Source organism: Bacillus rossius, chromosome 2 (genome assembly GCF_032445375.1).
Source record: "Bacillus rossius redtenbacheri isolate Brsri chromosome 2, Brsri_v3, whole genome shotgun sequence".
Classification (NCBI taxonomy): domain Eukaryota; kingdom Metazoa; phylum Arthropoda; class Insecta; order Phasmatodea; family Bacillidae; genus Bacillus; species Bacillus rossius.
Genome location: NC_086331.1, coordinates 16,244,088 through 16,266,877, shown reverse-complemented (window position 1 = coordinate 16,266,877; position 22,790 = coordinate 16,244,088). Strand labels below are relative to the sequence as shown.

Here is a 22,790-nt window from a genome sequence, read left to right as displayed (position 1 = left end):
ACTAGTCGAATTGCAAATGGATGTTAATGGATCCGATGCACAACACGTGGCCACTGCGCCCTGCTCCGGATGGTGATCGAGATAGACTGGCCTTTTGCCAGGGTTTCATGAGAAGCCTAAGATGTACATCAAGTTCTGTCCCTGCCCGAACACGCCCGAATATTCACCTTCGGCCAACCTCGGGATTTGTTTTATTTTTGCGCAGGCAAAATGAATTCAAATATTAAAAGTGGTCGTTTAGGTTAGCTACATTAAAACACTTTAAAACACTATGGACGGTTAGTTAGGTCAGTATAGCTACATTAAAATAAACAGAGAAATATAAATATATATAAATAAACCCGAGGTTGGCCGAAGGTGAATATTCGGGTGTGTTCGGGCAGGGACAGAACTTGATGTACATCTTAGGCTTCTCGTTATGGCCGCTGGAAGCTTCCCCTGTACCGTTACTTGCCGAATAGTGTGTAAGAGGACACTTAACATAACAAACCCCTTTACAACTCATTACATAAAAATTATACATACAACCCTAAGATAACCTTGGTAAAAACGATGCTCAATAACTATTTAAGTTTGAATGTGAATGGCCCACGCCGGGGCTAGTTCTGGCAACGGTCACGCGGGGCAATACTCTGACCTCATAACTACCTCTAACACAAACACTTTAACTATAAAATGAAATATAGAAAAAAAAAGAAAGATGACCATGATTTACATAATTAACTATGCCATGGGTACGCAGCACAGGCTCTATTGTTAGAGACTGGAAAAATTTGTGCTTTCGATGACCTCTAGGATGGACTCCACAATCCCCTACACACTCTGGCAAATGCCACCTGCTCATTGGCTATTGACTCATGACACTTGTCAACTGGGACGCTGCGATTCGATACTTTTTTGGTTGAAGGTTTTCCATTGGCTCAAAGTCCTTCAGATAAACTGTGAGCCAATCACAGAAGCAATATAAAGGTACAGTTGTTTGGATTCTAGCATATCGTGAAATGAATCCGAAAATTTTTCCTGTCTCTATCTATTGTGCATCTCGCCGGGTGGCTACACACACACACTCGTTGGCGGGCGGTTTGAAACAAGGAGATGGGAAGAGAGAGGCCGGGCGAGACATGGGGCACATCGGGCTTAGGAAGAGAGTACCCCGTTCGACATCAAACGTGCACTATGAAAGCTGTCATTTACCAATGAAAGTACATATTATCTTTAAAAATCAATGCCTATTTCTAAGCTCAGTGGTACTCTGTGTTGTTCAGTATTGCTCTTATTATTTGTTTACAGAAGTGGAGTACACGTTTTGGAAGTCCTCTGTACGCTTGCCCTACGTATCGGAATGCTAATGTGGTGCATTCCTACGCGGGTCATGTCTATGTGCGTAATGGGTAGAGACCTGAAAAATTCGCAAGTTCATTTTGTGTTATGCTAAACTTCAAATAATTATACCTTAGTGCTGCTTCTGCCATTGGTTCAGTGTTAATCTGGAGGACTGAGGGCCAATTAGATACCCTCACTCAATAGAAGTGTCGAATCACAGGCTACCCAGTCGAGACGACTCACAAGTCAGCAGCCAATGAACAGTTGGCATTTGCCCAAGTGTGTAGAGGATATTGGAGTCTATATTGGAGGTCATCGAACCCGCGAATTTTTCCGGTCTCTAGTAATGGGTCACCATGTGCCAATAAGTGCAATGTAGACTAACTATATATCCACCAAGAGTCTGGCGCCCTGATCCGCACAGTTCGTTATGCCACCTTGACACCTCCTCTCTGGAGGGGAGTGCAACGCGACGAATACCAGCCGCCGCTGGCGAGTTGAATGTCGCGTGGGCGACAATGTTCGGCAGTTGATCATCAGCGCTCGAGAGGGAAGGGTGTGCACGGGCGCGGAGGACGCAACTTGAATTACACCAGCGTGTGCGCATCGCGGATTCCTTCATCACCATCAGAGAGCCACGGGTCGTTACCACAATGCCGACAGCTAGAAAACTGCTGTGTACCACAATGCTGAAATAACAACTGAATGAATTTGTGTGTGTTTCTTAAATGTACCTTAATGGCGAAATACCACAATCATACCTAACCTTACCTAACCTAACCTAACCTAGCGTAATATAACCTAACCTAACCTTACCTAGCCTATACTAGCCTATCCTAACCTAACCTAGTCTAACCTAACCTAGTCTAACCTAACCTAACCTTTGTGGCAGTCCTGCAATGACATTTTTCGGCGTTAGTGTATTTCGGCATTGTGGTAATTCGGCGTTGTGGTACACAGCAGTTTTCTAGCTGTCGGCACTGTGGTCAATTTGGCATTTCGGCGTTGTGGTATTTCGGTGTTGTGGTGTGTCCCTGAGAGCCACTACCACTCCTGCCATCCGCTGCAGCCACGCGGTGATGTCACGCCCTGAAACGTGTCTCTGCTCGCCCTGCGAACTAGCCCGCAGGCACAAAATCAAGGTCAGTTGGCACCTCTATTCATGTGCGTCATCAGCACATCTTCGCACAACCTTTAGTGGCCGGGCTTGAGTTTGGCTTGCGTAATGCACACAGCAGTTAACTTTTATTAAACCTTTTCTCTTTCGGGCTCCATGGTACACCCACACCAACCGTCCGGTCCACTATTTCATGTCAAGACCTTTTGTATTAAACCATTACAGCTTGTGCATTATTTAGTTTAATTACAGAGCTGAAAGTCGTAACCACAAGCTGCGAGAGACGTCACCCTTCCTAGGGTCAGGCGACATCTGTAGTTAAGTTGTGCCTATTTTTATGTTTTAGTCATTTTTTACTTCTGTTGTGGCTTCAAATAAAACCGGGATGACAATTGAAGACATGTTCTTTCCTAGAATAGAATTTCAACACAAGTTACAAAGTTGGTTCTAATCTTGAGATACTTACCACAAGTGACAAATGGAAAAGAGTAGGTGATGGTGATATTGAGATATTGACATTCAGCCACATTCTTGCTTGATAAATTTTGTGCACATGTCAGAAACATTTTATTGGCATGCTGCATAATATAGTATATTTGTTAATCTGCACTTTACAATAGCTTCTTGAATAAAGCAATTAATTTTTTTTTGTATTTTCAGCTTTTTTATTAGAATAATCACCTCCTACCTGTAGTGGGTTGACGTGTCTTATTGAAAAACTGTGATTTAACCAGCAGTGTATTGAAATTAATATTTTTTTACAAACACTTTTTTTTTTGGCAGGTATGTATCTTTGGTTTCCTTGTTTCATGTCATAACAGTTTATTTGCCATTGCATTATTTGAAAACTTAATAAATGATTTACTGGAAATAGTTTCACATATGTATTTGTATTTGGTGTGTGCCACATATATGAGATAGTAAATTTATATAGCATGACTACAGAAACATAAATTTATTAAAATATATTAAGATTACAAATTGTATGGGCATGTATTAACTTTTACCATACTTTGTTGCTAAACAAGCAGTGTGAAAGCCTGTAGGAATTAATTGTTTTTAATATTGCCGATTAACAGTATGTTAAGTATTTTATAATCTTACTTGGAAAATATAAATATTAATGGTTTCTTTATGGGATGTGTAAATTCATGGAGCAAATGAATTGTAAACCCTTTGTTTTCTGAAAACATTTATTTTAAAAACTGATTATACAACATAATATACAAACCCAAAATCCTTAACTATTAATAAAATCTCTTTGGCATTTGACCTAAACATTGCAAAACTAAACAATCGATATTTAAAACCATACTGCATCTACAACGTAAAAAACAAACAATAAGTTATATTTTCTTACATGTTTTAAAATTACTGATGATTTAATCATAATCAACCATGTAACTTAATTTATTACTTGCTTATTAGTAAAACACATATAAACACCTTTTTTTTCTTCAAACATTTAGATTTTGTCTGTTTAACTAATCTATGAAAATTCAAAATTCATTTAAGTTATTCCAATCGCTGCAAATTGCAAGGCATTTGTTTCAAAAATATATACTCAATAATTTTGTTATGTCATAAAATTTAATTTAATTTTCATTGATCTTTCTTTGTAAGTTATTGATGTAATGATTTTTGGGCTAAAGTTACTAAAAATCATCAAAACCTTTTTAGTGATATTGTACTAGACAAACACAACAGTAATAGCACACAATAGTAAAGCCAATTATGAACTTTTATTTTGCGGCAATAAGACTATGAAGCTAGGATGAAATGTGGAAAATAAATTGTTTCCTTTATGTAAAATGTGAGGTGACTAGTTCTTGGACAAGCCAGTAGCACAACTTTGCTTATTCACATGCAATCTAAAAACATTTTGGAGGCATTTCATGAAGAAATTTTAGACTTGCATACTTGTCATTTGATCAGCCATAAAATTTATAAAATGTGCCAAAGGAAATCTGGTAATATACCATACAATACTTAAAAGGAAAAAAAGAAATTAAATTGAAAATTAACTCAAATTATGTTGTAAAATTTTTGTACACGTCTTATAAATAAATTTCCAGTTTTTTTTTTCTTCAAAAGATACTGAACGTTATGCATAATAATGCGTTGTATACGTGGCTTGATGTTACTTGTATAGTAGTTTGCATTCCAGTAGTGATGCTTGATGTATTGTTTTTGTACATAGTGGAAACGGTTTGAAGAAATAAAATCACATAAAATGTAAAGGTCTGTTAGTTCACCTCACAGGCCAGTGACAGCTCTCAAAAGGCCTTGCAGACAGAACACCCAATATTCACAGGCCTTAGCAGACGAAAGACAACACCAAAGTTGTAGCCACTGCACTGAATATACTATTTAGACACTGCCCTTATTATGAACATACCTAATTCCACAGATAGAGCATGTCATATTTTTTCAGCATAGTTTCTGTGAGTGCATATTCATCAACACCACATGGTCATTTAAAAAAAAAAATGTTAGTATTTTAAAAAACAAATATGTTAATACAAAGAAGAAGTATTTTATGTAGGTTGAGTAAAAAGTGAGTTTCAAAATGTACATTGAAAATGTTTTTGGAAAATCCAAAAGATCATCTTTTTAACTGTACCTACTCAATTTTGTAAACTTCAGGATCACAAAACTATTGTTATGGCTGCCTATCTGATTACAGCTCAATATGTGAATAGAATATCTAGTCTGTGAAGCACAACCACAATATTTAATTACTATCTATTATTTTGGTTAGGTATCAACAAACTTGGCAGAATGGAGTAGAACAGTGGTTTATGCAATAATGTGTGTGTATATGAGACTGTAGTTTATAAAAAAAAACATTACTATAACATAAATTCTCTACAAGCTGTATTCTATTTGTAGAGATTTTTTTTTCCTACAAAATGACAACCAATGTGACTAAAAAATTACTTCATTTCTGCATTGAAAATTTTAGGAAAAAATGTAATTGAGTTGCAAGCTCATAGTTATGGCTTTATTTTCTATTGTTTAAGTGGCTTTGTTGATTGTGTACTAAATTAAGTAGGATATCAGGTACATCAATATGTATAAGCTATATAGAGCTCAATAGCTGTTTTACAATAGGAATAAGTACCTACTTACCCTGTGATGCCATTTGTGCGAGTTTACCAGTCGTGGCAGCTAGTAGACAGATCGAAACAGCATGTCAACTTATCTTTGAATATTTTACTTAGTTGGTATTACCTAAAGAAAATTAATTAATGGCTAAATGTTTTATAGTTATGCTGCTTCCTGAGTATATCTAGATGTAACAAATCAGCATCTTAATGCTCTATGCAAACTTTGTTTTCACTCCCCACTTAGATATATATATGTGTACAGCTTATACATCTAGTTAGTATAAGAGGGCATGCTTAGTTTAAATACACGTGAAAATTCAGGGGAAAGTGTGGTATCATAAATATTGTTAATTTCTTTTTTAATGCAGTGTACTGAATTGAACGTTTCCTACAGTTTGTTGAATAACACATTCGTTCAAACATGTATGTGGTACGTAGCTGTTTTGTAAACTTGTGTAAACATTTACAGGTAAAGTAACGAGTATACATTTTGGCTAGTTACAGAACACTACCGTATTGTAAGCAATACAACCACAGAAAAACAATACATGTATGTTTCACACACTGAAGTTAAATGTGGATGAACAACCATCATTTGTTATTATTAGAAGGGAAAAACAACTATGGCTTATTGTAACGACATAATATTTTTCAGCACAAATTTGGAGTGGTTCACAACATTGACTTACAGTTTAAATGAGCTATGCCTCACGTGCAATGGCACTCCAATAAAGGTCTCATAGATGTTTTTAGTGCATGTTCTCATAAATACTCATGCTACTAGCAGGGCTGCTGTACCCGCTGACTCGCTCGTAAATATTCTGGTTAGGACTGGGCAGTGCCGGGCAACCTTCGGGCAAGCTCACAGTCTGGCTATGAGCATCTTGAAACTGGAAATTTATTTTTGTTGGGGTACGTGTGTAGCGTTCTCGATCATACCCTTCACTCTGAGATTGCAACCTTCGATTTCTAAGCTCAAGTCTGCGCAGAGTTCTGTTGTGCTCGTTGTAAAATGAGATCCCGAAAAGAATTAGTAATAGCACCAGCACCGCTGATGCCAGCACTCCAACCAGCCAGTTTAATTTTCCTGCTGGAAAAAAAATTAAAAAAAAAAAAAACAAGATGAACATTGAAGTATTGATGTTACCATATTTGAAAAGATACATTAAATGATATAACTAGAGACCTGCAAAATTCGCGGATTCATTCGGTGATAGGCTAGAATTCAAACACATATACCTCTTAGATAATTTTGCTATTGGCTTATTGTTCATCTGAACGAATCTCAACCAGTTATAAACCCTCAACTAAAGAAGGATCGAATCACAGACAAACCAGCTGAGACGACTTACAAGTCAACAGCCAATGAACTTGCGTTATTTGCCCGAGTGTACAGGGGTATGTGCAGTCTATTCTGAAGGCCATCGAAACCGCGAATTTCGCAGGTCTCTAGCTATAACCCACCCATGCTGAAAGTAAGCAGGTTGCAGTTAAAAATGTACAGGCTGCAGAAAAAATACTGCCCACTTGAAGATGAAACAAAAGCGGTAGGATGACTGCTAATCACAATTTCATTACATAACTTGAATTGTAGCCATCATTATCGGCTTTACCGCTGCAAGATCCTGGTGTAAGCAGTTCCCTCTGTCATGGGCGTAGCGCTAGTTAAATGGGGCGTCGTAGTGGGTTTTCTAATAGAAGGTGCATTACCCTTTTCAGTTGTTGCCATGGCATTAATGGTTGTGCAATGGCCCATTGCCAATGGACATTCATTATTGAATAATTTATCTGAAATAACTTATTTGTAATTACTAGAGACCAGAAAATTTCGCCGATTCTTTCAGCGATAGGCTAAAATTCAAATAAATATATCTTTTAGATGATTTTGCTATTGGCTTACTGTCTTTTTGGACAAATCTCAACCAATTATAAACCCTCAACCAAAGAAGGATCGAATCACAGACAAACCAGCTGAGACGACTTACAAGTCAGCAGCCAATGAACTTGCGTTATTTGCCCGAGCGTACAGGGGAATGTGCAGTCTATCCTAAAGGCCACTGAAACCGCGAATTTTTCCGGTCCCTAGTAATTACCAAACGAAAATCATTTAGAATCAATTTACTTTTTAAAAATGCTGGTGTTTGGGGCAGAATAAAAGAAAATGCGGTGGGTTGAAACCAATGATTATCTTCTGGAAGTCCACAAAGTGTTAGAAAGCCAGATAATGCCAATACAGTGAAAGTGTCCATTGTGCAATTGTCTGAACATTAAGCCTGTAAGCATGCATCTGCAGAGGTGCTGTTTGAACTGTCAGGAGCCCAACACGCCAACATCAAGTTACAGCCGTAGAACAAACTGTGCCATGCACTTTCAGGTTATGCTGTAAAATTGCCATTAGGATTTATGGTGCGTTTTTCTTGTCTAAGCTTAGTTCTAAGATTTTCACAATAAATAGAGATTTTTTTTTGTTGTAATGATGCTTTAATTCAGTAGTTTGTTTATATTTAATAATTTTGAAATTTTGTGAAGATTCTCAAATGATAATACAGTAAAATTTTATTTACTGTCGTACAGACCTTATTTAGGATTTGATTTTATCCTAACATCAGCGGTTTTTTTAACATATTAAATACGTAATATGTGTTTGCATGTTGGTTAAGTAAGAATTGAATTCAAAGCACAAGCATTCACAAATTTTACTTAGAAATGTCAGCTAAATGCTTCTTTGGAATTAAATATTATTCCTTTACTGAAACTAGTATATCACTAGATATATGCTTTTGTAAACAAATATGAAGTATACTGATACTACAAAATACTATTACTGAAAATATTGTTAGGTGTTCTGTGTCAGTATTTGTAAAAAAAAAAAATTGGCAGGCAGCAATGTATAATCTTTTAGAGATTTCGAGGACACTGAAAGTGCATACTGGAATAATTTTGTAGATAATTATACCTGAAGTTAAAAAATTTTCTAATGAAATTCAACCAAGCCCAATAAGATAAGACTTCTTGAAGGGTAAGGTAATATGGCAATGTTGTATGTAAGTTTATGGGCTGAAATTCTTGCAAATACCATTTAGGACACTAACTCTATTTACTACCTTAACAATTGACTTTCACCATTGCCAGGTTTTCTCTGGCACAGATTGGCTAGGGCTGCCCAGCTGTGAAGGGGTCTTGATATCAGAGTGATAGTGCAGCTTCTCAAAGTGGTGCTCAGTCAATTACCTCGTTTAGGGTAAAATTTCTATCCGGATTGAACCTGGAGTGGAGTGAGGAATCTAGATTGAAATTTTACTTAAAACACTTTGTTGTGGACTGAAGTTGGAGTGAAGTGAGATAATCCACTCCACTTGTTGAGGTGGACTGGATTGAAGAATCCAGATTGAGATTTTACTTTAAACACGGACTAGAGTGAAAAGAAAACACGCACGAGCAAGCCGCCGCCATATTGCATTGTTTGTTATTGGTCTCATTGCATTTCAGGTATAATTTGTGAAAATGGCAAAAAAAAAAAAAAAAAGAGCAGAGGAATGTGTGGACAGAGATAGAAGTAGAGTTATTGTTGGACGTAATGATTGAAAAACATATTTTAAGATTGCTGGACGGAAAAAAGTATAGGAAAGGTGAGATATTTGAGTTGGTGAAGGCAGAAATGGACAGTGCGGGGTTCAAAAGAACAACAGAACAGATAATAATTAAATGGAAAGGATTGAAGGCAGTTTTTTTCAGTCCATGTTGACTCCAACTTCGATCTTGTTTACATTTCAATCTGGGTTGTGATATTTACCATAAACGCATTTCGTCAGTCTATGTTCGTTACACATTCACTCCGAGTTCACTTCACTCCAGGTTCAATTCGGATAGAAATTTTACCCTAAACGAGGTAAATCTGTGGTGGATACAGGAATTTATTTTCGGAAGGGATTAAAAAACCGAAAATAATAAGAATTTTTGTTTTCAACAAACTTAGGGCAACAGCAAGGGGTTTGGACCGTTAGTAACGTTATCCTCAGCAACATGCATCACTGCCTCTGTGGTTTGCGATTCCAGTTGTTGTAACAGCTGACTTTACATCGCCCGAAATAAAATACTGCCTTCACCTAGGTCTTGCATATTCCTTTCATAACTTCAAGGCGGGGGGGATATATTCCCCGTGTACATGTCCACCTATGCAATCAATGTTTCCTGACCATTGGCTTGGCTGTAATGGTAGGACGAGTGACCATCATGGTTGCCATATCTCACCCTGCTTGATTTTTTTTTTCCTTTGAATTACTTCAAAGCTAGTTGCCTCAGTTGAATAGAGGTAAGATGCCTGCCCACTTCTTCCTAGTAGCTGGGTTGAAATCCAGCTGAGGTCATTAGTTTTTAACGTCTCTAATCCAGAAGCCTCGGTGATGCTCTATACTTGCCCTTCCAAATGTATGCTACGTAACCTTATCTACTGTGGTGCATACTGAAATGGCGCTATACTTCAGCTCCCAATCAATCACTTGTTGTGTCAGCAAACATTTATTTTTGTTAGTTCTGCAACGTGCAAGCTGGGGTCGTCCGACTTGCAAAAATTGTACCATGAAACATTAACCTAACTTTGAACATGTTTTTTTGTTAGTGTATTTTCTCTTAAACCAAAATTTTGTAGTAAGGGCAGTAAATTGTACTTGAGTAACTTAAATGCAACTCTCAGCTCAGCATTTTTTTTTCTCCTGAAATGCAAGAAATAAAAGTATGTTTTAATGTGATTTTAAAATGCAGTAAAATCAATTTTGTAGAAATTTGTGGGAAAAAAAGTGCATTGTAGGTGTTGTGCTGGAAATTTGGTATTTCGACACGTTTTTTTTTTTTTTTAAATTTTACTATAATTTTAAATTTATTTTTGGAAATTTTATTTTTCTTTATAATTTGGTTTCTAAAGGATGATTTACTCTTTGTTAGGCTGGTGTACCCCCCCTTATTTAAACTTTGTGCCAGTAGACTGAAGCACCTTTTCCCAGAGACCTATAGGATCTTTTGCAGATCTAAGACTTTGTTGGCTGCCAGTTTGAAATTTCCCTCACTTGCAGGCACGTCCCAGGCCTATAACATTACTTCACTTCATGACTAAAACTGCATACAACAGCTCTGCACGAGTTGTTACCATTTCTCAGAGGCGAGCTGACCATAGCTTTTACCGTCACGAATACGTATTAGGTTCACTCCCCTGGAGTCACGTCCAGGACGCTAGTTCCCAGCGTCGTTGCGCTTTTGTCCACCCCCTTCCCTCTCGGTACTAAGAATTCGCCGAAGACCAATGACCGGTCATAAACCCCAGCAGACAGCGACCGTCTCCAAGGGCGACGGGCATAAAAAATGTGTGTGCCAAGATGGACCACCCCATGACATCTCGCGGCAGAAACAGTAACTTATTATCTTGGCCGCCAGAGTGTAGCACCTGACTGCCCCTTTATTCCCTTGTTAAAGCAGACGCCTTGGGCGAGTCGATTCTTTTTTATTTCAGACACTCCTCAACAGGTAGCGCTAAAGTCTGCCAGTGCTACTAACTTCGAGACATCCAAGTCAGAGTTTTTTTATGACGCCCACTCGGGGAACTTCGGAACCTTTCGATCCGGACGTCCCAGTCCCTCCCCCCACTTTTGATAGAACAGTTACTTTTAATTACGAGACGCGGTTCTTCGCGTGACACTTCGCGTCGCGACTGCAGACGGACCTTTTGCGATTATCGGTGAGTCGTCGAGACACTGCAAGACTTCCATCCGGCCGCAACCGACTATGTAGTCGCCTAAATAAAGGATGCTATCCCTGTAATTTTTTCTAGTAGTTTAGTCCGTCTGCATAGTACAAAGAGTAATAGTTATTTTTCTTTTAAATAATTTTTTTTTGAAATAATGAAAACATCCGCGCCCAACCACGCATTCGCGGGATCCAATTCCTGGCTGGCGACGCATCGGTAAATAGAAGCCAACTCCCCTGTCTGGTGAGTGACGATCCGCGACTTTCCTCAACCTTCCCTTAACTTTTCCGGGCATTTTCTGCCCCGTATACTGTCTGTGTACAAGTTCTGATCAGTTTTGATTTGGACTGTTCGCAGACAGGGTCCGAGAGCCGGACGCTGAATTGGCACTTTCATCTCCCTTCCTCAACACCACACAGGCGCCCTGGCATCATGTTCCCGCATGATCTCCGGGAAACGAAGCCCCGACCTCCGGTGCTACTGTGCCTTTCTACCTTTTTTTGAACTTACCTAAATTACGCCGTCAGACGCAGTTCATCATATGAACATAATTTCTGGAGTTCAATAATATATACTGGTATAGTTTAAACATATTTTGTATTTTTTTTTATTGGTTATGTATTTTTTTTAAATGAGACCTTTTTATAATTTCAATTAGGGCTAACCCATATTTTTTTCTTTCTGAATATACCTGAGATCTGTTTAAGTATGTAATTTATATTGTATGTTTATATTTTTTAATATCTGTTATAAATTTTCCTTTAATAAATTTGACGTAATTATATTCAGACGGAATCACACCTTGTTTCTGTTCATTTCTAATAACAATGTGGAACCTTAAAGATCCCCAGCACAGTGTTCTTAGATTCATTCTATTCCTTCAGTGATGTATGGACAAAATATTCAATAATACTTAACTACCCAGTACCATTAGTATATTGTTGATTGTCACAAAATTTATTTGGATTTAAATATTTAAGGTACATACTAAAGGATAAATTATTTCCTAGTAAATATTAATTTTTATCATAAGTAAAAGATGTAAAAAAACTATTTAAAAAGTGAAAATATCTAAATGCAAACATTAAAACTTGGCTTATGATTTGCTTAAAGGTCTTTATGTGCAAATGGTTAAGTTAAACACCTATTTTTGTACAGAAAATTTTTTTAGCAAAATATCTTAACAATTAAAAGAAAATCATATTTTCTGCAACTTAACAAAGCCATGGAGTGAGTTGGTATAGTGGTCGGACACTGTTATCTAGAGAATCCGGGTTCCAATCACTCCAGGCAAATGCTGGAATGTTTCCTTACTAAAGGCCGCAGGTAATTCCTGTCTCAATATCGTGGGACTGTGTTGTAAGTTAACTCTGTGCTAACTAGACACACAGCTCTGTAAAGGCTTGCATTAAAAAATTTTCATTCAGTTGGTTATCATTTAAGTAATCTCCACTGAAATCTGTTCTGAGTTTCAGATTGCATGTTGTGTATCTTTCCACCATTTGACCATTGTAACAGTGCTGTGAGCCTATGATAAATTTTACCTACCTATGGCTATGGTTCTGTTTTGCAAAACAGCCAAACTGATGAAGATGTACAAATATGTATGTATGTAAATTCTTGGTTTCATACACATTTCATCAGTATACTGCCAAAAGTGATGAAGTTAAAAAGTTTCAAAAATGAGATTAAATTACTATCTGCCTTATAAAGGGCAGAATTATCTCCAAAAAATGCCCACGTCAGTATCTCAATCAGCAGACAAAGAATTAATTTGTCACTATTCTAACCAAATGTTAATAACTAAAATATTGTTTGTAAAAAATTAACAGAGTTAACTTATACACTTTTACCACTTTTTGTCTTGGCTATTTTTGGCAGTATACGGATGATATACAACTGAAATTTAATTGACCACACTGTTTAAAGCTTTCACTTGAAGTTGTAATATGTTCAGAGGCCTGCCTAGTTAAGTTGAAAACTAAAGCTTTATTTTATCTCAAAGACTTAGCTTCATCCAAAACATATATAAAAAGTATATATTTAAAGACAGGCAAAAATATAACAAATAAGTTTCATTGTCACACATATTTTTGCAGTAGAGTAATAAACAATAAGTAACTAAGCCTAACTGAGATAATTAATATTTTTATGTCTATTTTAAAAATTTCGAGCTTGGAAAAACATTTTTCCTGGATGTCTGCATCATCATTTGGGAGGTGAGTGTACATGGAGTACTCCTAGTTATCTTCCCCCTTAAAATGTGAGACTGTTTTTAATAATTTTTTTGTCAACTGGACTGGCATAAACCAGGCAAGTCCACACTAAGAAAGATGCAGTTACGTGCAGGTTCCTTTGCCAAAGGTAGGTTCAGAAAGTTGACGTGAGCGCAAGTGCACTGTTACCTGGTTCGTTGCCGACCAGGAACATCTGTGCCGACAACACGTCTGCCTGCGTGACTGCAGATCTCAGCCTGAAGAAGCAGCTCCACTTGCCGAGGTTGTCTTGGGACGGTTCGAAAGTCAAGGTGCACTCTCCAGACGTTTTATTGTGAAAAACAACGAACCTTGGGAAAGAAAGTCCAATCACACACAGTAACATTTTTGAACATTCACCAAGGCTTTTAAATGCAGTCTTGCTATATGGTAAAAAAAAAAAAAAAAAAAAAAAATACTGATGTCACAATTATCTATTGGCTACCATGCGCAATATCGTGTTTTAATTAAGAATTTATTGCATTAACAAAAATATTTCATTTGCTTTATTATGTAGAGAATATGAATAATATTTTGACTGTCCTGCATCATACATTAATAGTAATTAGGTACTTAAGATCATCAATATGCCATTCATCATGGACAAAACCAAGATCTACCTCCTGTCCACATGCACTAACGTTATGCAACTGGTGCTAGAGGTGGGTTGAAGAGTATCAATCTGCTACTTTGTAACTGATACATGCCTGTATCAAGTACTGCAAATGAGTACACTATTCAAATATCAAGTATTTTAGTATCAGTTTAGAATTCACCTGGAACAACAGCACGGCCAATGTGCGCAGAACCCGATTGCAGATGACGGTCACTTGGGCGGAGCTTGTGAAAGGGGAGGGAGTGGCACGACGAATAAGGGATAAAGAAGGGAAAGAATGTAGGGGAGGGGAAGCCTAAGATGTACATCAAGTTCTGTCCCTGCCCGAACATGCCCGAATATTCACCTTCGGCCAACCTCGGGGTTTATTTATATATATTTATATTATTTTAATGTAGCTATACTAACCTAACTAACCGCCCATAGTGTTCTAAAGTGTTTTAATGTAGCTAACCTAACCGAACACTTTTAATATTTGAATTCATTTTTCCTGCGCAAAAATAAAACAAATCCCGAGGTTGGCTGAAGGTGAATATTCGGGCATGTTCGGGCAGGGACAGAGCTTGATGTACATCTTAGGCTTCTCATCTAAGTATGCTCAGTGCGCAGTGCGTGCTCCTTGCAAAGATGAAGACTCCGATTACGAAAGGCGTGGAAAGAGAACACCGATACCTTTTTTCGACTACAAAGAATGTAGAATGAGAAAACTGATACCTTTTTACGACTACGAAGAATGTAGAATGAGGAAACTGATACCTGTTTACGAAGAACGTGGAAAGAGAAAACTGATACATTTTTACGCTGGTGATGACGGCATGGAGGATGTGTAACCTGTAACGAGAATGCTGATACCTTGTTGCTTCCTGGGACCGCTACTGCTGTTGCTGATACAGAAGTATCAGCTACTTGTAACTAGTACATTACTGTATCAGTAACTGGTTGGAACAGATACCGAAAATTTCTGTAACAACCCACCTCTAACTGGTGCTCTTGGCTTTGACACGTTCTGTATTTCAGCACCAGTAGAGCCACTCACTTTTTTTTCCTGGTGGATGTGGGCATGTGTTGACCTTGACAGCCAGTTGTGCCACTGCGCAGCCCGTGTTTAAAGTTTGTTCTATATTTACCGTGACTTCAGTTCTAAATACCCTTGTAGTGTACGTTAATTTTTCTATGGTATTCCTGCTAGAGCAATATTGGCATTTGATAGTCGAGAAAAATCGCTAATCTGGCTCGGCCCTTGAACTGAACATGATGGATTATACAGAGTCTTTACTGTGTCTCCAATCCACACCATGCTCTAGGCTGGCCGTACAAAATAAGTTTTTCTGTTAAATGTGTACAGAACTCCCTGGAATAATTCCATGCAGACCATCAGCTTCCAAGTTTTACTAAATAGTAAAGTAGTTGTGCAAGATATAAATTTTTTAAAGTTAAACTTCTTTAGGCACGTTATGAAGAAATGATGAGAGTGAAATTTTAAGATGCGCGCGCATCACTGTAACACAAAATTAACAGGTTGAAGCTGCCCGCTAAATCGCTCATTAAGTCTCGAAAAAATGCTACCAACAAAATAGAAATAGACCCTCTATTAGTCGCGCATGTTGGCACGCTCGTCGCATCTGATCACTGTTTTCATATTTATAATATTTATTCACATGTTTCTAGTTTCTACATTCACAACACTTGTTTTAGTTTCATACAAGTGCGACTTATATATGTATGTGCTAATAAATTATATTCAGTAGTGATTTCAATTGATTATTTTGATTAATATTATTTACTATTGGTAAATATTAGTAAAAAAAATTGTGCCTTTATACTTTTTCAAGTGCTCCAATATAATAGAAGTTAACTATCCGTATGTATTATTTATTGATATAAATTAAAATAATAATATTTAATATAATTAATACTAAATATTATTAAATTATTAATGTTAAATATTTATTATTGGTTATATAATATTTACAAAATAAAGAAATAAATTTAATAAAACATTTTATAAAAAAATTTTGATAAAAATTAAAATCGAACATCAAATTAAAATATTTATTTTTAATATTTATTATTTAATTGAATAATAAATATTTATAATAATAAATGAACAAATTTAATGAAATCTTTTTGATAAAAATTAAAAGTGAATATTAAATTAAGAAAATAAAAATATATTTTAAAAATGAATAAACTTAAATTAAATTTTTGAATTTATTATTAAATTTTTTTATTTTCTTTTAAAATGTTAAATAATCAATAATAAATATTTAAAATTAAGAATCTTATAATATTTAGTACAAATTATGTCATATATATTTATTATTCTCTAAATTTTATTTATTTAATTTTTCAAATTTAAACCAAACTTTGTTGACTGTGTTAACTATCTTTTTCCAGCCCTTTTATTATTTTATTGTATTTAATTAATTGCATGCAATTAAAAACTATTTTTAATGATGCCAAAGAAGTATAACTTCTCACACACGTACATAAGTACACGCACCCATTTTTTTTATAACTCCTCAGTCTTTGAGCTGTAATCTTTGCTACATAAGTATGCAGCTAATATAGTTCTTTTAAGAACTCAGTAAAACAAAAATAAGTTCCTGCAAGTTATTCTACATAAACAAATTTTATTTGCTTAGTAGCCTATGTATAAGTATCTCCAGGAAAGTTGACAACATTAGCAAAAGTAGTTTCAAATCTTAATGCTTTGTTATAGTGGTATATTAAAAGTGTAACTATTATATAGACAGCTTCTTAATCCATTTCTGAATATTCCATGCATTCACATGTTTGATGCCTGAATGCTGAAACCTACTCATGGCAATAGGATAAATATATAACTGAGCAGGTTAGCACACAGTTTGGGGAATCCTTCTTTTCACAGACGAGAGAGCCAAACGCCCGATCGTGCATCTTCGGGTTTTTTTTTTTTGTTCATTGTAAATAAATATGGCGGTGTTGATAAAAGGATACTAATGGTCAGTTAGGTTAGGTTAGCTACATCATAAATACTTAAAAACATTGTGGAATGTTGATTTGGTTAGGATAGCTACATAAAAGATACGGAAAAAAAGCATAAACTTCGGGTTTTGGCTCTCTTGTCTGTGAAAAGAAGGCTTCCCCACAGTTTGGATTGCTGAACCAGTATGACCACCAAACATAGTTTATAGCTAAATAGCCTATGGTTACCTGTCTGTGTCATTAATCACCCCAAGGTGTGGATGGGACGAATATCGCCAAAAGCATGTTGCGTCGGGATTGGGGTTCCTCATTCGACACATCACCGTTATCTTGTGGTCTGCAGTCTTCTTACAATCTATTTCAACTGGTTCTGAAACATAAAACAAATTGCAGGTTATCACGTACACATACTACAGAATATTGACAGTACCTACATTAGTGACCGGTATGTCAAATGTATGACAAAATATTAAATTTTTAATGTATAAATTAGCATGTTTTTGTTAAAAATAGTGGTAAAGAATAAAATTACCCATGCATATTATGTGATAAAAGAAATCAAGTAGCAATTTCAGTTTGGAATCTATATTTTATTTGGTAAAAAGCCTCTTATGTCAGGAAAACTTTAGGTACCGAACCTGATAATAAACGCTGTAGTTTTTACAAAGAATAATGCATAAATTGAACACCTGAGCAGATATTTATACAAGCACTAGAGTACAAATTCAACACAATGAACAAAAAAATTTACTTGCATTGGAGGAGATACCATTGTTTTTGTGTATTTCTTTAAGTTTTTTTTTGTGTTCTTTTTAAATAGTTATGAAATAACTAACCATTATCTGAATTTTAGAATGCTATGTCAAATTTACTCAACTGTGATTTATCTATTTAATTATCTCCATTGTTTATGTATTTTTGTTGAGAGTTTTGTTCACTTTTGTAATATTATTTTTTGTTGAGTTTATTTTAGTATTGTATTTGTTTCCTTATAGCGGGAGTGACACTAGCGCCAGCGTGCACCCTCGGAGCCAATCAGCACTAACCTCCACCCGGGAGACTGCTCTGTTCTTGGCTCGGCCACATGGCTCGGTTCAGATGAGTGCCAGCGGTCACTTCGAGCAGTTGTTGAACAAACTGTACTGAGTACGACGGAGGTGAGTGGATGGTTATTGGTAGAACCCTGCAAAATTCGCGGTTTCGATGGCCTTCAGGATAGACTGCACATACCCCTGTACACTCGGGCAAATAACGCAATATCATTGGCTGCCGACTTGTATGTCGTCTCAGCTGGTTTGTCTGTGATTCGATCCTTCTTTGGTTGAGGGTTTATTACTGGTTGAGATTCGTCCAGATGAACAGTAAGCCAATAGCAAAATTATCTAAGAGGTATATGTGTTTGAATTCTAGCCTATCACCGAATGAATCAGCGAATTTTGCAGGTCTCTAGTTGTTGGTGATGCGGTGAAGAGTGTGGCTTGTCTGGGAGAGCCCGCTAGGTGGTGAACAGAAACACTGCGGTGAATTTAAACGTGTGCCTGCGGCTGAGAGCGGAGAGATTTTGTCTTCAGGGAACTTTCTTCGTCTGCCACATGGTCAGTGCCATGCCCTTGGATAAGAATCTAACTGTGTCTCCGTGCACAGAGAGATACCCTAACACACAGTGGCGTAGCCAGGATTTGTGTATGGGGGGGGGGGGGTTAAGAAGTAGGGTTTCCCCCCCCCCCCCCCTAATAAAGCAGGGCCCCGGGAAAAAATTGGATTTTAAGGTGTAAAATAGTGCTATTTTAGCAGTTTTCGGTACTTTACTTTAAATATCGTCATGGTAAAAATATTATTAATTTTTTAATAAAAAAATTCTTCTAGTGATGAAGTAAGAAATTAATTAAAGATATTTTTATCAATCCAAGTGCCTTGTTTACGTCCACTCAAAATCATAAATCATGCTAGAAGCTCAACGGTACAAAAAAAAAGGAATAAAAAGGGTTGGGTTTCAGCAGAAATGATCTATTCCTGGAAATAATTAGCTTTAGCTTGAAGAGTTACATGACACCATGTCGTTGTCTCAATTCTATACACACACAGCGATCCTTACACTTTTGGAAGCCCAGTCACCACCTGCTTATAATTACCGCGCTGGTTAAATACAGTAGGTGTAAGATATTTGAAAACTTGGGACCCGTCACGGCGTCACAACCTTATAGCTTCTGCTCGCGACAGGGGTAGGGGAAGGGAAGGAGAATCGGTAGGGCTCGCTTACTCTTCCCCTCCAGTGCAGTGGCCGGTGATAGCAGTAAGACACCCAGGCTTGTAGCTAACCTGCTTTCAGATAAGAAATAATAATTGTGGCTAAGGGGGGGGGGGGTTAGAACCCCTAAAACCTCCCCCTGGCTACGCCCCTGCTAACACATTGGGTACAAACTCTCTGAGCGAGACCCACACCACAGTGTTCACTATATTCGATGATAAAATTTTCAACAAAATATAATATGTAATGCTTACATAGTGAAAAATGGGTAGCAATAGGCTTTTAACAATAATAATCTCATGAAAATATAGTACTTCAACATGGAAGGTAAGTAGGATTTTACATTGCTTGATTATGAACAGATTGACTGAAGATGGTTCATGCAGAGGAATGAGATAGAAATGTCAACCCTTGCCTTGCTACCAATGTTCTCAAACACCTAGAATATGAAGAAGGGAGTAGTGGAATATTGCAATTGGTATAAATCTAACAGTTAACTCGCGTACTTGCCTCAAATAGGCAAACTACTTCATCACATTCACAAATGATACACTTCATACCCTATACTACTATTAATTGGCATTTTCAAACACATTACATTTATTTGTTGAAAGTTAATTTAAAAAAGTTATGTACATAATGTAACCTTAACACTAAAGTCTTGTGTACACTAAATGAACACCAAATGGAGTTAAAGTAGATTTATATAGCGCATAAACATACATTGAAATACTTAAGTTTTTTCTTGCCTCTCAGTATAGGTAGGATCCTGAAATGTAAAAAAAAAAATGGACACCCTATTGTCAGAGGTGCCCACCCCCCCTAAACATTATGACTCACCCCCCCCCCCTAATCTAATGATGCCCCCCCCCCCCCCGAATTTTTTTATGCCATTTTATCGATGATTTACTCAATTATTTTATAATATTATACTTTTTTAGTATTATATTTTATCCGATTTTGCATTAATTGAAACTGATTTTCTAATAATAATTTTGGTCTTATCAGGTAATATTTCATCCTGAACCGACAGATGCCAAACTGATTTTATTGAGGAAAGTGCGGGGTTGCCAATTTGATTTACAAAATCCCTTTCAATTATCAAAGCACCAGAAAAGTATTTTCACATTAGAAGCTATAATTATGTAAATAATTTATACATTTTTATCGTCTTTTAACCACCCCCCCCCCCCCCCCCCCCCCCCCCCCTGAAATTTTAATGACGCAGTCTGCGTCGTTACCCCCCCTTGTGGGCACCCCTGCTATTGTAAACCATGGAAAACCAAAACCAAGGTTCAAACTCAGGTTCTTCCAAATGTCAGTCCGATGTTTTAAAGTTGTGCCACCTTGTTATAATACATTACTTAGGATACCTTGCCATAAAAAAATTGGTGTATACAGATTTGAATATGCATTCAAAAACATTACTGAAAACCTTACAATTAATTGAATTACGATTTGATATAATCATTCAGATATTCGGAATAAATTGTTAAAGAAAACACCATTTTTAGTTTTTAATTGTTTCCAACATTGATTGGATCAGGAATAATAAAAAAACAAAGTAGTAACATTTTTTAAAACAATAATTTTGTATATTTTTATCTTTGTTGCTTTAAATCACAAAACTTTCTCGTTTTGTGCTTCGTTATTTACTTGTAATTTAATCATCTGTATTAACAATCATTTTCACTCAATGACTGTATTCAGCAGTCGACAATGTGATATAAACACACCCCTGGCATAGGTGTGCGCAAGACTTTAGTGGTGTTGCTGCATTATGCATACCATCCACACCACCTTACTCTTCCTAAATCTCTGTGAGCAAGTTTTATGTGCATCACACTCAAGCAAATTTTTAAACAAGTTTAACAATCTAATTTATGTTTTCTTTTTGATTTTATCTATAATTATTAATCACATATACATCATATGTGTGACATGTCAACCAACAGCCCGACAGGCCAACAGCCGAGGGCTTTAGCTGTGGGTACGACACATACAAATAACGACAAAGATGACACTAAAAATACAGGAACAACATCCCCCCCTCCCCCTCCCCACCTTGTTGGTACCAAGAGCAGGCAAGCACCACCCACAATAAGCCAGCATACATAAGATTGAGTGTGCACATATTTGCAGTGACCAAAATAAAATTTAAAAAAATACTAATGGATACAATGAAACACAAAATAACAAATTATAAGGACAGAATTAAACACAATACCAAAGTAAAATAATACAACAAAACACACAAAACATGGAAGAAATTTGCCTTGCGGCAAATAAGACGGGCAACTCTAGTCCCTACGATTAGCCCAGGTTCAGACTTCTGAGCGGGCGCTCTAAGGCCAGTAGTATCTAAAATATATTTACAATTGATTTCAGTATTATAACAGTTATAAACAAAAAATATGTCTAAATAAGCTCTGCAATCTTAAAGGGAAGTTAAAGTGTGTTGAGAAAATTCCTTTAGAGTTGTAGGAATTGAATATCTTCTATTTTATCACAATCAGATGTGTAAATGTTATCCCAATTAAATATCAGTATTCTAATTTTGTTCTAATTAAAGTGGGAGAATATAATCGGAATTAGTAGCATGAAAGGTGATGTAGGTACTTAATAAGAGCAAGTGTTCTTCTGGAATTAGAAATTAAAAACAGGAAACAAAACTTTTATTGTAATGAAATTAACAGGAATTAAGTCATCTAATTTGTAATCATCAATAAAAAGTTTTGTTTCCTGGTAAAATAATTTTTTTATTGTAAAGAGTAACTAAATGTTGTGAGAATCACAAATTTATTTCAGTAATTTCCTTTTGAATAGTAGACAGTCATGGAGTGTTGTGAGTATTCTATAAATTTTGAGATCATCCCGCACAAACGACACCCAAGTGTGATGAAGAACATTGGGAGATATCATCAATAAAAATATTAAAAAGTATGTCGTGCCCATTATTCTGGCCTCGGCCAGTAAATCCACCTCTTTCGGGAACAGACCCTTGTCTGAAAGACATTGTACATGTCTCCGACCTGGTGCTTCTATGGAATGTTAGTTCAGCCAGCGCCCATAGATGGCAACTATAATTTATACACATACAGACTAAACAATGGTGTGGTCTTGCCTCTATGAAACTGTGACACCAATTAGCATTCATGTGTAATATAGTAATGTTGTAAAGTATTTGTTAAATTAGGGAAGTGTGCCGAGATCTTATGGGTAACTGTATTTTGCCACTGTCTGCCACTGACCATTGTACCAGGCTGGGGGATATATTACTCCAGCAATTTTGACCTGGCAGAGATCCTTACCCCAGAGAAATCTGGGGAAATACAGCAGTAATATTGGATTGGTGTTTTGTTTTACTTACTTCTCTCTCTCTCTCTCTCTCTCTCTCTCTCTCTCTCTCTCTCTCTC

At 36.5% G+C, this 22,790-nt stretch overlaps 1 protein-coding gene across 1 annotated transcript in view; it reads right to left on the bottom strand.

Moving 5' to 3' along the window:
- Positions 1-3,615: 3,615 nt before the first annotated feature.
- The window catches only part of LOC134529913 (uncharacterized), a 20,029-nt gene continuing 854 nt past the window's right edge, over positions 3,616-22,790 (bottom strand). Inside the window, exons 2-4 of the mRNA XM_063364470.1 lie at positions 17,354-17,495; positions 13,693-13,853; positions 3,616-6,640 (exon numbers count right to left, since the gene is read on the bottom strand). Of these exons, the coding sequence (XP_063220540.1) occupies positions 6,300-6,640; positions 13,693-13,853; positions 17,354-17,445 (594 nt within the window). The 5' untranslated portion in view covers positions 17,446-17,495 and the 3' untranslated portion in view covers positions 3,616-6,299. The remainder of the gene's footprint in view (positions 6,641-13,692; positions 13,854-17,353; positions 17,496-22,790) is intronic.